General features: G+C 31.0%; 1 protein-coding gene across 1 annotated transcript in view; it reads right to left on the bottom strand.

The window, feature by feature from the left end:
* Positions 1-14,151, bottom strand: part of LOC150103071 (voltage-dependent T-type calcium channel subunit alpha-1G-like) — a 156,787-nt gene that overhangs the window by 105,019 nt on the left and 37,617 nt on the right. The window contains exons 7-11 of the mRNA XM_090398087.1: positions 10,099-10,452; positions 9,699-9,979; positions 8,723-8,874; positions 7,445-7,630; positions 1,539-1,653 (exon numbers count right to left, since the gene is read on the bottom strand). Of these exons, the coding sequence (XP_090254213.1) occupies positions 1,539-1,653; positions 7,445-7,630; positions 8,723-8,874; positions 9,699-9,979; positions 10,099-10,452 (1,088 nt within the window). The remainder of the gene's footprint in view (positions 1-1,538; positions 1,654-7,444; positions 7,631-8,722; positions 8,875-9,698; positions 9,980-10,098; positions 10,453-14,151) is intronic.

The following is a 14,151-nucleotide window of genomic DNA, read 5'->3' as shown; positions in this document are numbered from 1 at the left end:
AAATACACGATGTTTCTGCCATCTTGAAGAATTTGCTCCATAATGACCTGATGCAAAATTCAGCATCAGGCCATGATTGGTTTGGTATGACTTGATTGTGGAAGTGCAAGAGAAGCCTTTAAATTATTTCTATATATATTCATAATCTTGTCATGTGAAAAAGATAGATTATAGAATAAATGTAATACCGTCAGCATTTTTCTTGGGATCGTTACACTGCGGAATTTGTAAAGTCACTATTTTCTTACGTGTCTAATATTGACTGTGATTGCCATTTCTCCAGGAATTCTTCTTTACAACATACAACTTTCCGATAAGACGAATGTGGTATTGTTTACTGAAGGGAATGATCATTTACTTGTTTTTACAATCCCATTTTTAGCATTCCCAAAAATAACTGCTGGTAATGCATCTATATTCCGTCCTGTGGTGGTCATTTTCGCGGAATCAACTAAGGGATCGTTATGAAATCGATTAATCTGTTATTCAAACCTACAAAACTTTGTCCTTGTCCTGGAGTGACTAACTCATTACCAGGTAGGGGAAAAAACTCTGATTGTCGACAAAGCTTCAGTGGCATTATAAACTTTGTTAATAATTGTTTCAAATCACAAGTAATTTAAAATATGTTAGTTTTTATAATGAAGTAATTATTATAGTTTAAAAACTATAATATAATATAATAACATTTTAGAACTTAAATTACGACATTACAAGATATAACACATTTGGAATTTCTCTCAAAATAATTCAGTATATTAAATTTCTATATAAATCAGATTGATTTAGAAAATAATTTAGTGTGCAATGGTATGGAATAGTTATTCATTTATTCCAAATTCATATCTGTGTTTTCTTATTAGCAAAACAGGAGTTATTACTTGCACATTTTGATTCTTAATCAGTGACATCTTTAAGTATTTAATTAAACTTGTAATTTTATTAAATGCGTATTTATAAAGAGAGAGGAAGCCCCAGCTAAAACTGGTAATACGATAACGTGGCAAAGAAATATGGCAATGAAGCAGTTTGGTAACATAATAGACATGTGTTCATGACCATATATGGGAGTGCTGGGAAAAGCGACAATTAAGGGGGGGAAGTGGATAAAAAGCAGTATGCTGCAGGGGTTTAATGCTCTGTTAGTTTCTCCCATTTCTTAAAAATACACTGCTTAAGAAATACGTTAAAATAATTTTCGAAGCAACGGTTAGTAACTTCAGTTGGTTTGAATTATTTATCAACAGGTAACCATAGCAACTAGAGATAGTGCAACCGTACATGCCAATCAACAGCGCAAGCGCAAATATCCCATCGTGTCTACTCTATTTATAACCATGCAACAATATATTTAAATGACAATTTAGCTGGCGCACTCAAAACCTCTAGGATATATTAATCCGCGCACATTTGGTAATCAAAATATTAAAAGTTATTTTACGCTAAGATTCACCGAAAAATAATCTGTATAGTTTTAAGGATATAAATCATTGGCATCTTAACAAAAGTAGGGCATTGTTGCCTGGTTCAAAATGTACCTGGAACACTGTGACAATGGCCCATAGCAAAGAGTCAAAATTCTTCCTGTCGCAGAGTATCTCAGAGTCTTCCTTTCTGCAGAACTTACAGCCAAAAAGGTTCATGCCGAGTATGCTAGAAGTGAGGTAATGGGAAACCTGACATGAAATATTCTGTTGGTGATATTGGTTTTTAGGTTTACATACACAGGACATCACAAAAAATTCAAAAAAATCTCTCTGATGTAATTCACATAGTTGCTTCGATGTTTCACTTTGGATCGTGCAGAAAAAAAGTTTACTAGTACAGAAAAATTGAAAATTTTGCGTAAAAATAGGGAGAATAGTACTGTCATTTCAAGTTAATTAACCGAGCAGCTCCATAAATGAAAATCTACCAAACAAACTTGTTCTAATTGAAATTGTACAAGTGTGAAACATAAGATGAGACATGCAGTTTCCATTATCAATTGTTTAACCGCATAATTAAAGTTGAACTCGTTTACTTACTTCACGTGATATCCTATAATTTGTGCACTGAATTAGTAATGTGCTATAAGAATCTCTAATTAATTTTCAAGAACGTGGAATTAATCTGAAAATTAATTTTGGGTGCCATTTATAAGTATTTTATTTGGACGTATTACATAATAAAACTTGAATACAATTATTTAAACACGCTTTAATTACAGTCGTATGCAAACATTGTCTTTATGTTTATATTTCTCCTTGTCCTTATAAGGACTGGCTTAAAGGGGGGAAGCAAGGGTATTAATCACCGCATCTCACGGTCGATTATGCTTCATTCCCACCTTAAATTTCTCCTTATCCTTATAAGGACTGGCTTAAAGGGGCGAAGCAAGAATGCTTTTTATCTTCCCCGTTATCTGTAGAGGACAATGTAGGGATAAGGTGTTATTGAGCTATTAAAGCTCTGATCATGGCAGGAGGGTAACAGCAATAGCCAAGCCTCAGTTAGATCTTCATTGGCTACAGCATTGCCATTCATTACCCTCCAAGGGTATTGGATTGAATGAATCAATCACCGCATCTCACGGTCGATTGAATTCAATTCAATTCAATTCTCTTTAAGGTGAATAATATTCGTTTAATAATATTCAAATAACACTTGTACCCCGTTAAGAACTTCAGATTCTATTGATTTTGAAAAATGGTGTGCGCAAATTTTGCAAATTTTTCAATAAAACAATAATAATAAGCAAAATTTCCCTTATATTTTTATGTAAGAAGATAATATCTACAATGTTTCTAATTAGTTTATTTTTCGTATATCACATAATTATTTCAAATATTTCCAAAATTTATTTTTTACCTCAGATTATAAAATTATTCACAGGTAAGTAAATGAGTTCATTTATATTTAACTCTGAAAATGTAATTTTCTATTAACAAGTTTATTCTTCGAGATTATATTTATGAATGTACTTAATTGTAGTATGTATTTTCAAAAAAAGAAGCAAAATGCTACCAGTAAAATAATTTATCTTGTTCTCAGGGAAAAAATATTAGTGACCGTTGAGATCACTGATTTTTTTTATTCTAGTTTTTAGTTAGTGCTTCACATTTTTCTTTATTTTTTTTAATAAGAACTACAGTTCATGATTTTTCAAAAATCAAAAACTGAGTAAATAAATTTAATTTTAAGGTAGTGTGATATTAATTTTGGCTAATTTTTTCCATAGCTTAGATACAGTGTTTCTCTCTATATACATGTATATGTAATTAAACATTATTATTGTTGTATAGGCATCTATAATTTTGAAATACAATGTCAAATAATTATTGACGTCTGTATGACGAAGCAAAAAACATGCAGTTTTCAATTTTAATAGAAGTGATTTCGTATTTTAATTTATTCAGAGCACAAATAGTGGCATTACTGCAACATACTTTTAAAGCAACATCAGGTGAATTTTGCAATTTTAACAAGTGACTTTTCGTGCAAACAGTGAATAAATGCAAGACAAAAAAAAACGAATAAAATCAATTTTGACACGATTAGGAAACAATAACATCTACAAAACTGTCATGCAAGAGAACAAATGAATTGCAATTTAGCATATTTGCTTCTTAATTTGAAAAAGTACATTTCAAAGCGCTTGTTATGGCTAATTATATAACCGCAGAAAGATCCCAACCAGCCCTTCCTCCCCTCAATTAATGTAAATGAAAGGATAGGGAAGCAGAGGTGTGATAGGGTACTAAACATAAATGTGGCATGCGACAGAAGCACATAGAATGGGAACATGAAATGTCGAACAAGGCAGGCAAGGAGGAAATTATATGACAAGATAGAAGTGACCAGGGTGAGAAGCAGCTATGTGACACATGACATTGAGCTTCCTCTTCTCTGTATTTTACTGTGTAGTTCAGATCCATTACTGAACGTCTTGAATATCATATATTTTACTAAATTAATAAACATTTGCTAATAAAAGCTATGAAACATATTTAATACATTCCTATTCCATCCACTACTGGTCACTAAAATGTCATTTCATGGAAATAAACCATAAATATTTAAAACACCTTTTTGAAATTTAAATGGAATAATATATAATAAAATTGGGTAGTTGTTGATGAATTTAGTTTGTCATTAATTTCATTAAACAGTAATCCAGTAGCAGATGAAATGATATATAACTGAAATAATAAAAATATAAAGTATTTTAATTCACAAAGAGCTAAATGATTGTGATAAAATCTTGTACAATACATATTTAACAGCAGTATGTTAATAAAATTCATATTTAGCAGCAGTACGTCAATAAAATTCATACTGACGTTACAACTACTAAAATTAATAATCATCAATGTTCAAGAACAGTCTATACTTGTTTCATATAAAGAATAATATATGGATATTCGGGTTTATTGTTTGTTTTTCATTTTAGCAAAACATATTTTACCTAGTTCAAAGCTCCAAAAATTGAAAAATAGTAGTAGTCGCCAACAATTTTCTTTCATGACTTACCATGGTTCCATAAACAAAATTGTTAGGTGGACGTTAACTCGCCAGATGCGTCCATAAGATGGTATGTTTTTTTAATCCTTGACATAATTGATATTTTTAAATGGATTTTAAAGAAAACTATTAGTGATTCCATCCACATCATGTAAAACTACTGAAAACGTAGACTAAATTAAAATTCATGATAGATATTGACCAGTTTATGAACTAGATAAGTATCACATGTTAAATAAATTCGCTTTGATTTTTTAAATAATGTGATATTACAAAAATTAAACAAATACAAGAAATAGCAAAGTTCAAATTCAGTTAGATGAAAGGATTCTTAATAATCTATAATTTCATGGTGATGCAGGAGAGAGAAAATATCACCTCTGTCATTTATATATATATACACACACACACACACCATGATTTGAATTTTTTCTTCCTGATATATATTAATATAATGTCATAGGAAAATAAATACAAAGCTTTGTAATAGTCACGAAATACTGAGGAGGATATTTTATACACATACACTCATGTTCTTAGAAACCGCATCGCCTTACATAAATATAGTTTTAAGTAGTTAAATAGTCTTTTTTGGTTTAGCATTAGATATTTCGTTGTATTGCATCATCTATTACTCCCACGGTTTCGGTATTCGTTGCTGCTCTTGCATCAGATTTTTTTAATTCTATAAATCGACAGCAAGAGCTAGTTTACGCATTTTCGTGCAGTTAACACCTCACGGAAAAGTGTAATTCAAGCTTTGAAGAGAAGGCTATTCCTCTCGTGAAATAGCTAAAAGGGTGTCTTGTAGTCAATCCACTGTGGTACGGCTACTGTCGAAAGTGAAGGAGACCGGATCTGCTGAAAGGAAGAAGGGCCACTGTCTACACTATGCCAAAGTAGAGTTCTAAAGAGGCTCTTCCTCGAAACTCAAGTGGAGAAATGAAATGGAAGTGGGAAGACTCATTCAACAGAGACTTATAGCCAGGCGCCCTAAATAAAAAAGCCTTTGTTAACCAAAAAAAAACGAGATTGGCTCAGTTAAACTGGTGCAAAGAGCATTCCAAATGTATCTCTGATCAGTGGAAAAGAGTCATTTTTTCTGACAAGAAAAAACTTAACCTGTAAGGCGCCGACTGCAGACAGACAGTTCGAAGACGATCAGAGAAAAAATTCAATCCTGTCTGGTACCAACAATCAAATTTTCAGCCAATTAAATGAACTGGGGTTGTAAGTTGTATCATGATGTTGCTATCTTGATATTTCACAAAAGGTTCAGTGAATGCACAAGTATAACAGAAAAATTTAGAATTGCTGCCTAATATCAGATACCACTTCACCGTAATGACAAACTACATATTTCAAGATGACTCTACCCCTTGTCATAGCAAAAAGTGTAAATAATGCTATTATAACCCTAAGATGTGCCATAAGAATTGCGTTTATTAATTAAAAAACTTAATTTTCTCGAAGAGTAATAAGTGGCTCAGTGAACACGTGCAATTACCGTGGCCAGTAGACAGCCCAGATCTCAACCCCATTGAGAATTTGTGGTACCAAATGGAGACTGAAATACACACAAGAAGAAGCCATTATAAAGGTATGGAACCATGCATTGACAGTTGCATCCATCAGAAAATTGATTTTATCAATGCCACGCCGATGTCAAGTTATAATAAAGGCAAGAGGTGGACTCACGAAGTACTAAACAAAAAAAAGTGAATTTTTAGCTTTGAATGTTAGTAAAACTGTGTAATTGAATTAATTTTGAAACTGGTATTTGTTTTTCACTGTCCACTCCATTTTGAAATATTTGCAAATTTGTAGTCATTTTTAATTATGTCGTATCTTGTACTAAAAAGGGCCAAATATTAATCGAAAATAAAAATGTTATAATTACCTTCTTCATTATTTGTGACAATTATTGTGTGTTATTATTCCTTGTGAAATAGGCATTCAAATTTAATTACCAAAAACATGGTTACAGCAGGTGATGCAGTTTCTATGAACATGAGTGTATAAAGGATTGGATATATAACATATATTTAGTCTGAGTTTTGAAAAAAAATAGGGCAAACATGCATACCTTAGCGGGAATTTTTAACCATTTCCAATTAGACAAAAGATGATCGAGATATCATACTTCATAAAAGCAATAATTCCTAAAAAAATTACTAAAATTTCGAGTAGCTTCACATGGCCAATGCAATGAAGAAGACCTACAAGAGGTAGAAGCTTCTGCTTCAAAATATTAATGATTCAAAAAAAAATTGTGTTAATTATATTTTATTTTGTATTATGTAAAGAATGTGATGAATACAAAAGAGAAAGAACATCATCTATTTACTGTTAATAACACTTGACTTATGAAGAGAAACTACCAATTTATTTGCTGAAGTATCATATTTAAGTTGTATTTCCTATTAATTTATAAAGTTCGTAATCACCTCAATAGTAAACCATGAATTGTTTTATGGCTTAATAATATTAGAAAACATCTTCGATGAAATGAAAAACCTTTAGGATAAATTAAAACGCTAGAATAATAGCTAGAGATAATTAAAAGCTTTATATTTTCATTCTTCTAACTGATCTCTGTCTCCTGAGTGAGAGAGGGAGAGGATCTCACTGCATTTAAAAAACGACCGCAGTCAGTTATTTATATGAGAAATATTCAATCGGATAAATATTAGTCATCCACTTCCACTGTTGTAAAATTTGTCTATTTTAAAGAGTAACCGAGAATATTGTAGTTGGTGTTTATCTACTAGAGGGCGCTGATAGTAGATAAACACCAACTGTTATTGTGTAAAAAAGTCAGGTGTAATTATTGTATACAATCAATAAGGAAACATGATTCAGTAATTAAATGACCATTTAGCTCTTTGAGAAAATAATTATTGACACAAAGAAGTTGCATATTTTCAAGAACAAATCTTACCTGAAAATAAAAATAAAAAGAATAAGCAATGCAAAAAACACTGCTACATTGTCCACTGTGCGTAACATAATGATTAACTGACGCCTCAATGCTGGCAAAAATCGAACTAGTTTCAGTATCCTCAGTAACCGGAAGGTCCTCAGTACTGATAAACCACTCCCACTGCTCTGAAGCAGTTCTATTACGCTGAAATGATAAGTGAAAATAGTTTAATATTATATTGCTAAAAAGTAATAGAAGTTAGGTTTCGATAAAGAGTCGAATGGTATTTCACTCACCATTCAGTAAGAAGTTGTCATGGTTTTGTTAAAATCATAACAAAGATTTCCCCCTCAATTTGAAAATATTTTATTTCATACTATTCTTCCTTTCTAGTGATTCATCATCAGTATAGACAAAGAACTGACTTCTGGGATGTCAGAATACAATCTGTCAGATGCCAGATTGAATTCCGTCCATCCAGACTGCATCTGGAATATATTTGGTTGTAAAAACGAAGTTTTAAGAGAAAAAAAACACGGTAAAGAATATTTTCAGTTAGAATTATGAAACAAAATGCATGAAATTCAGATTACTATTGAAGATGCAATGCATTTCCTCTCCTTTGGTTTCACACAAATCAACAAACTTCACAGCCCAACTTGATCACTATTTTGGTAACGTTCTGGACTAATGAATTCTTAACTTTCTATTCTGAACTTTTTATTTAACGTGAAAATTCTGCATGTATTAGATTATATGGTGAACAATTGCTTGATGCAAATTATGCCATTGTAGATCTCCAGATTGTTTGCGTTGAAAACATTTAGGTTTATGGCATTTATAAAACAAGCAGTATGGCATTTAACATAAATAGTATAGCATGCATATATAAATCAAATTAAGGTGTGTTTATTTTATGAAGAATGTTTTTAATTTATTCAAATATTTCAAAATTATTTTAAGAATAAGTTTAAATTTTAAAAAATACATTATATTTTTAGAAACATTTTGCTATAAAACCAGAGCAAAAAAAATGTAAAAGCTTCATTACTTAGAGAAATTTATATTCAATCTTTTAATGATTATAATATGTCTATCAAATGGATAATTTAATTATCAAAGGAATTATTATACGATAAAATAGTAGCAAATTCCCAATTAAGAAAATCAAGTTGAGTAAACTTTTTTTATTGAGATTTTTACATTTATCTATAAAAAGTGGCAGATAATAATATTTTTAACGAAGAATTTACAGAATGGAAGAAAATTTGTTTAATTACCTAGAAGAATACTTACCTAAGTATAACAATCACTCCATCAAATACGTTATAGCCGTTGCTAATATACCCAAACGTGCCTTCGCCAATGATTTTCAACGTCATCTCAAATGCAAAAATCCCAGTGAAAACAACGTTGCTCGTTTCCACCATCAATGTAAGCTCCTCAGGCTAAATCGTTAAAATGAAACAAGAAAAAAAATGCATAAACTAAAGGGAATGAGGCATCTAAATAAAAAGAACGAAATAAAGACATAGAAACCAAGTATGAGTCAAAAACACTACAGTAAATCGATTTTAAACATTAATATTCAATATTAATTACAATATTTAAATCAATTGTTGACATATACGGTTTCGAGAATTACATGTAAATGTCTTGGTTATCCCGAGTTTACAGGCTTAATTTCTACTGCTTCCTCTGGAAACGTAGCACCGGTTTTGTGTCATTTTTATGGCTATTTGCGAAGTAACACAGAGGTTTTTCTAAGGCTGTCTGGGGAGGGGCATTGCAATGTAACATGCATTAATAAAGAAAAGATTATTTATTATTCAACAAATATCGCTATATATTTTATATTGCAACAGACACTGTCAGAATTTTAAAACACATTTTCTCCTACAGAAATTTATATCAAAATGAACGGATAAATTTGATTAAGAGATGTTATATAGTATTTTAAATTACACGTTTTATGAGATATATTTCAATCAATTTAATGTAATTGGATAATCGCATTAAAAGCCATTACTGGTTTCTTCAAAGACGTCATCTGAAATTGGTCTTACCAAGATATACAGATACTTTTGGTATGGCAGTATACATATATAACGATCTACGTTTCTCCACTCCTGACTAATCTAAACATAGATTGAATGTAGTTCTATGAATTAAGCATAATTAATGGTGTCAAGTGATAGTCATCCAATCGATATTGCTACGCTGACTATTGACATTAATTATCTTAATCATTTAAATATAATTTAGTTAGTACCTGATCGTGATATTCTATTCCCATGCTTAGTGTGTTCACCAAGATTGCTGCTAGGATTGCTCTCTGGAAATACCGATGGTCAACAAGATGTTTAATGTTGGCCTGTCGCAATTTCCACCATCGGTAACATTTTCCATGTGGACGTTCGCAGTCATCATCATCTATGCTGTCTGAATCGAAGTCAGAATCGCTCCACGTTTCTTCAGATGGAGTCAAAGAGAAGTCTTTATCGCTCTCTGGATAATAGAACAAGAGCTGTGGGGCTGAATAATGCTTCTCTCCTAGTCAATGGTGCAAAGTTAGGGAAAAAAATTGATATCAATGGAACAATAATAATATACTATATCAAAATCAACTCATATGATTGAACTACGTTGAACAGTCTAAGGATTAAGCATACCTCTTCTAAAGTTTGAATAAAATCGCTGTATGGCAAAGTTACTTGCAAAACTTGCTGCTAAAGCTGCACTTTGAGCACCGCTAAGAGCGAGAAGTTGGGCACACGTTAATTGAGATGTTCGTCGACTGCTACTACTGGTTCCTGATGGTACACGATTTCTGGGTCGGACAGTCACAATGCGAGGTGATGGAATGACAGTTGGTTGGTGATGAGGATGATGATGGGCTGGTGATGATGATGACTGTTGATGATTTTTAGTTTGTGCTGATGAAGTGTCTTTCGATGCCGAGTTCTCAGCTTCTTTTGGTGCTAAACGAGATAAAAGAACGGATGTCTTTCTTAGAACCATATTAACTGTTTAACATTTCTGAATTAATAAACAACTAAAATTTCAGAATTAAAATATATCAAAAGTGATGTGTCGATTGCAGCAAAAATCTGTTTTCGTGTTTAGGCCTGGAGAGATTTAGTTTTTATTCCAAAAGAATTTAAAAACTATTGGTGCATTTTGGTTGTGAATAAAAATGTGGTGCACGAGCTTTGCTTCCTTGAACTGAGTTTAATATTAATAAATACTGAAATAAAGTCCTCTGAGCTGAAGGATAAGCCGGAGTTCTTTGACTTACTGGAATCATTCACATCAAATCATCATACATTACGTCGGCTGTTCATACCTAAGTGTCTTTATCAGGAGATTAATATAAGTAGGCTTCCTATTACATTATATTTGCATATTTCCGAATCTAATGAATTCGTATAAGGATACTTCTTACGTTTAATATTGACATTAAAGATAATTTTTACCATTGAAAGCAGCATAGAGCAATAACAATGCCCGTATTCTTGAATCAGTGTTTAGTTTAAATCGAGCTACAATAATCTTTAGAAGCTGATATGTATATAATACACGAGACAGAACAGAAACAAATGAGATATATACTAGAATATGTATTTGAAGGATGGCTGATGTCTGCAAATAGTATATGTAATACGGTTTGAAAAACTTCAACTTTGACTAACATCCGTCTGCTAGAGAGGTATCTCAAGCATTTTGAACAACTTAGGTACCGAAAATGCTTCTGGTCGTGATAGTATCCCCCGACTTTCTCTTAAGAACATCTGTACCATCTATACACTATATTAAATAGCATGGAAGCAAGTCCATATACAGTCAGTTCAAAAAAAGCTACAGATGTCTATTTTTCTCCATTACTTCAAGATAGTACTGATGTGTATGTGCAATAGGTCAATAGTTGATGGAAAAGATAATCTATGGTCAACTTCTTCGACACACAGAGAACTGTCAACTAATCAACACCTACAGTAGATCCACGACTAAGCTGATCGGGCCAAATCGGACCATAAAGCAAGAAATTTAAAATATAAAATTTTGGAATATTTTGCTGAGCAAAAAGTAAGCAAGTAATTAGTTTATTTTTGTAAAAGTTTAATAAGTACACATATTATTTACAACAAACTTTGCATTGTTCAAATACCTCAAGCTTCAAACTCATCTGCTATTCCTACATTTATCGGAGGGCTGAAGTGGCTTGAAAAAAGTTCCATGTTGGTAATATGTAAAAACAAATAAAAATGCAAAATAATTAAATTAATAAAAATAATTAGCTGCCTAAGGTATGCATGTACTATAGGTTTACAAAACTCTTTCGTGTGATGGGGTCACAAAAAAAGTAAGTGCTTCAAACACTAATATCCACATCATCCTTCAATCGACCTCACCATCCATGCCTCTAAAACAACAGAGGTTTCTTTTACTTCTCACAAAAAAGACCTTACTTCTCTTAATTTTCATAATATTCTACTTCTCTAACAGTCAAGACCTATTTTGTATGAAGCCGAGTGGTGTAGCCACTTAAGTGATCCTAAAAATTGTCTACCTACTCCGCTCAGCTTTACATCAAGAGGAAGAGAAGCACAATCCAAGACGGGAAATAGTCCTAGCATGGTTTTAATTTTATTGTGCCTTCTTCATAAAAAAAAGTAAGCAGATTTGTCATGCTGTGAGCTACTCGTTAAATGATCCTCGATTTCTAATTAACTTTTCACGGAAATTGTTTATAACATTAATACCACTAAAGACTCTAATTCTCTACTTTATACGATCAATCACCTTTGTGAATTGGAATGCAAATTTCCAATTTCAATTCATAAAGATTGATTTACCCTGATATTTGTCTGTTAACTGCCACTACCAAACATTTATCATCCCTATCTTCAACTTTATCAGTTCCCAAGTGATTTAAGATAGAAAATATTTTCTTCTTTGTGTTCCGTCATTAGGTAAATTTTGGCTCTCAAACAATAACCTTGACTCCTCTACAAATATACTTTGCCTAAAAAACTTTTTTTTTTTCATCTTAGAAGTCCTAATTAGTGTCAAATTTTGTTTTTATAATTTAATAATTTGTTTTTATTTCACACTTAATCTGATAAATTAACTATTGATATTTTCCATAGATTTTTCTTCGTATACTTTTCTGAGAAGTTGTTTATTCATCCAGCATTTTCCAGAGTTACTATTATACCAACTTCCGTTGACGAACTTAGACATTGAATTATGTAAGATGTCTTTCTTTGCATGCATGAATGTCACTTCTATTAAACGATATCGCTGAATATCTCTGCTACATCCTAGTAGCAGAGTGATGAAGGTAACTTATGTGCTTATATCAGTTGCTTTAATTAATATCATTTTTGTTCTAAGTGTTTATCAAAACTCCCCCCCCCCCCCTTCGTACACTCAGAGTTAGTGTTCTTGAAATTAGGATATTTCCTAATGATCATGAGCAAAGGGTCCTTATCGCATACAAACTCTAATTAATTAATAGGGTCTGCACTAATTCGTATATTACCAAATCCAAGAGCTCATTCTGTTTGAAAATTTTGCTACCCGATGTGTTTATCAGATGTTCACTGTCCGGGTCAGTATTATCCATAATAATCCCCCCGCCGTATTGAGTGTTTTTTTTTTTTTAGTATAAAATATACATTAACTAGTCATCCTGCAAATATTCAACAGAAACACAAGAGCTTTAATGTTACAAGAAAAATAATTTTATTCGAATTCAAAGAATGTAATAATTAATCTTAAAGATCTTTTATAAGAAATGCTTTATTAATTCAAAAGGATTATAATCTTAAATTAAAATATTTAATTTAAATTAGTCCAAATTATAACTCATTACTGAAATGTCTTTTTAAAGTGAGGATTTAGATTAAACTTATAAAGAAATTTTAAAATTCAAATTAAAGTTTAATTAAAATTAATCCAGTTAATTTTAATAATGTTTAATATTATAAAATATTAACGTCACTCTGGTCTATTAATTAGGATTATGAACTATATTTAAAAAATAGGTGTATTAGTAAGAAACTAGTATTTAGTCAAGAAATATCAGAATTTTCAAAGTAACTAAATAATTTTCATTTATCTCTCTGTTTTGCACAATGTTCTATACAAAACATCCTTTGAAAATTGATGAACAGCTTTTGATATAACAGTCAGACATATTGCTAAATCATACAATTGTCAGAAAGAAGAGGAACATTTTTAGAAAAAAAATAAAGATAAAAATAAATATGTTATTGCTGGAAAAAATATTTTTCTTCACTAATTGAGCAAACCAGTACTTCGAGAAACATTTTGAACAAGCAAATTTTACTTACTAAACTGCCTAAAATATTACGGGCTATAATATATTTTAAACTATAATATAATATTTATTTTTATCTTTATTTATTTTTTTTTCAAAACAATTCCAGACAAAATAAATTATATAAATATAAAATACATAATATTTACATTTAAAATAATTTTAGTAATTAAGATAAATCAACATTATATTATAGTTTAAAATATATTATAGCGCGTAATATTTTTAGGCAGTTTAGTAAGTAAAATTTGCTTGTTCAAAATGTTTCTCGAAGTACTGGTTTGCTCAATTAGTGAAGAAAAATATATTTTCCAGCAATAACATATTTATTTTTATCTTTATTTTTTTTCTAAAAATGTTCATCTTCTTTCTGACAATT

Source organism: Typopeltis vanoorti, chromosome 9, assembly GCF_054136105.1.
Source record: "Typopeltis vanoorti isolate ZY-2024b chromosome 9, IOZ_Tvanoo_1.0, whole genome shotgun sequence".
NCBI lineage: Eukaryota > Metazoa > Arthropoda > Arachnida > Uropygi > Thelyphonidae > Typopeltis > Typopeltis vanoorti.
The sequence above is the reverse complement of the archived record's forward strand: the minus strand, read 5'-3'. Positions and strand labels throughout refer to the sequence as shown.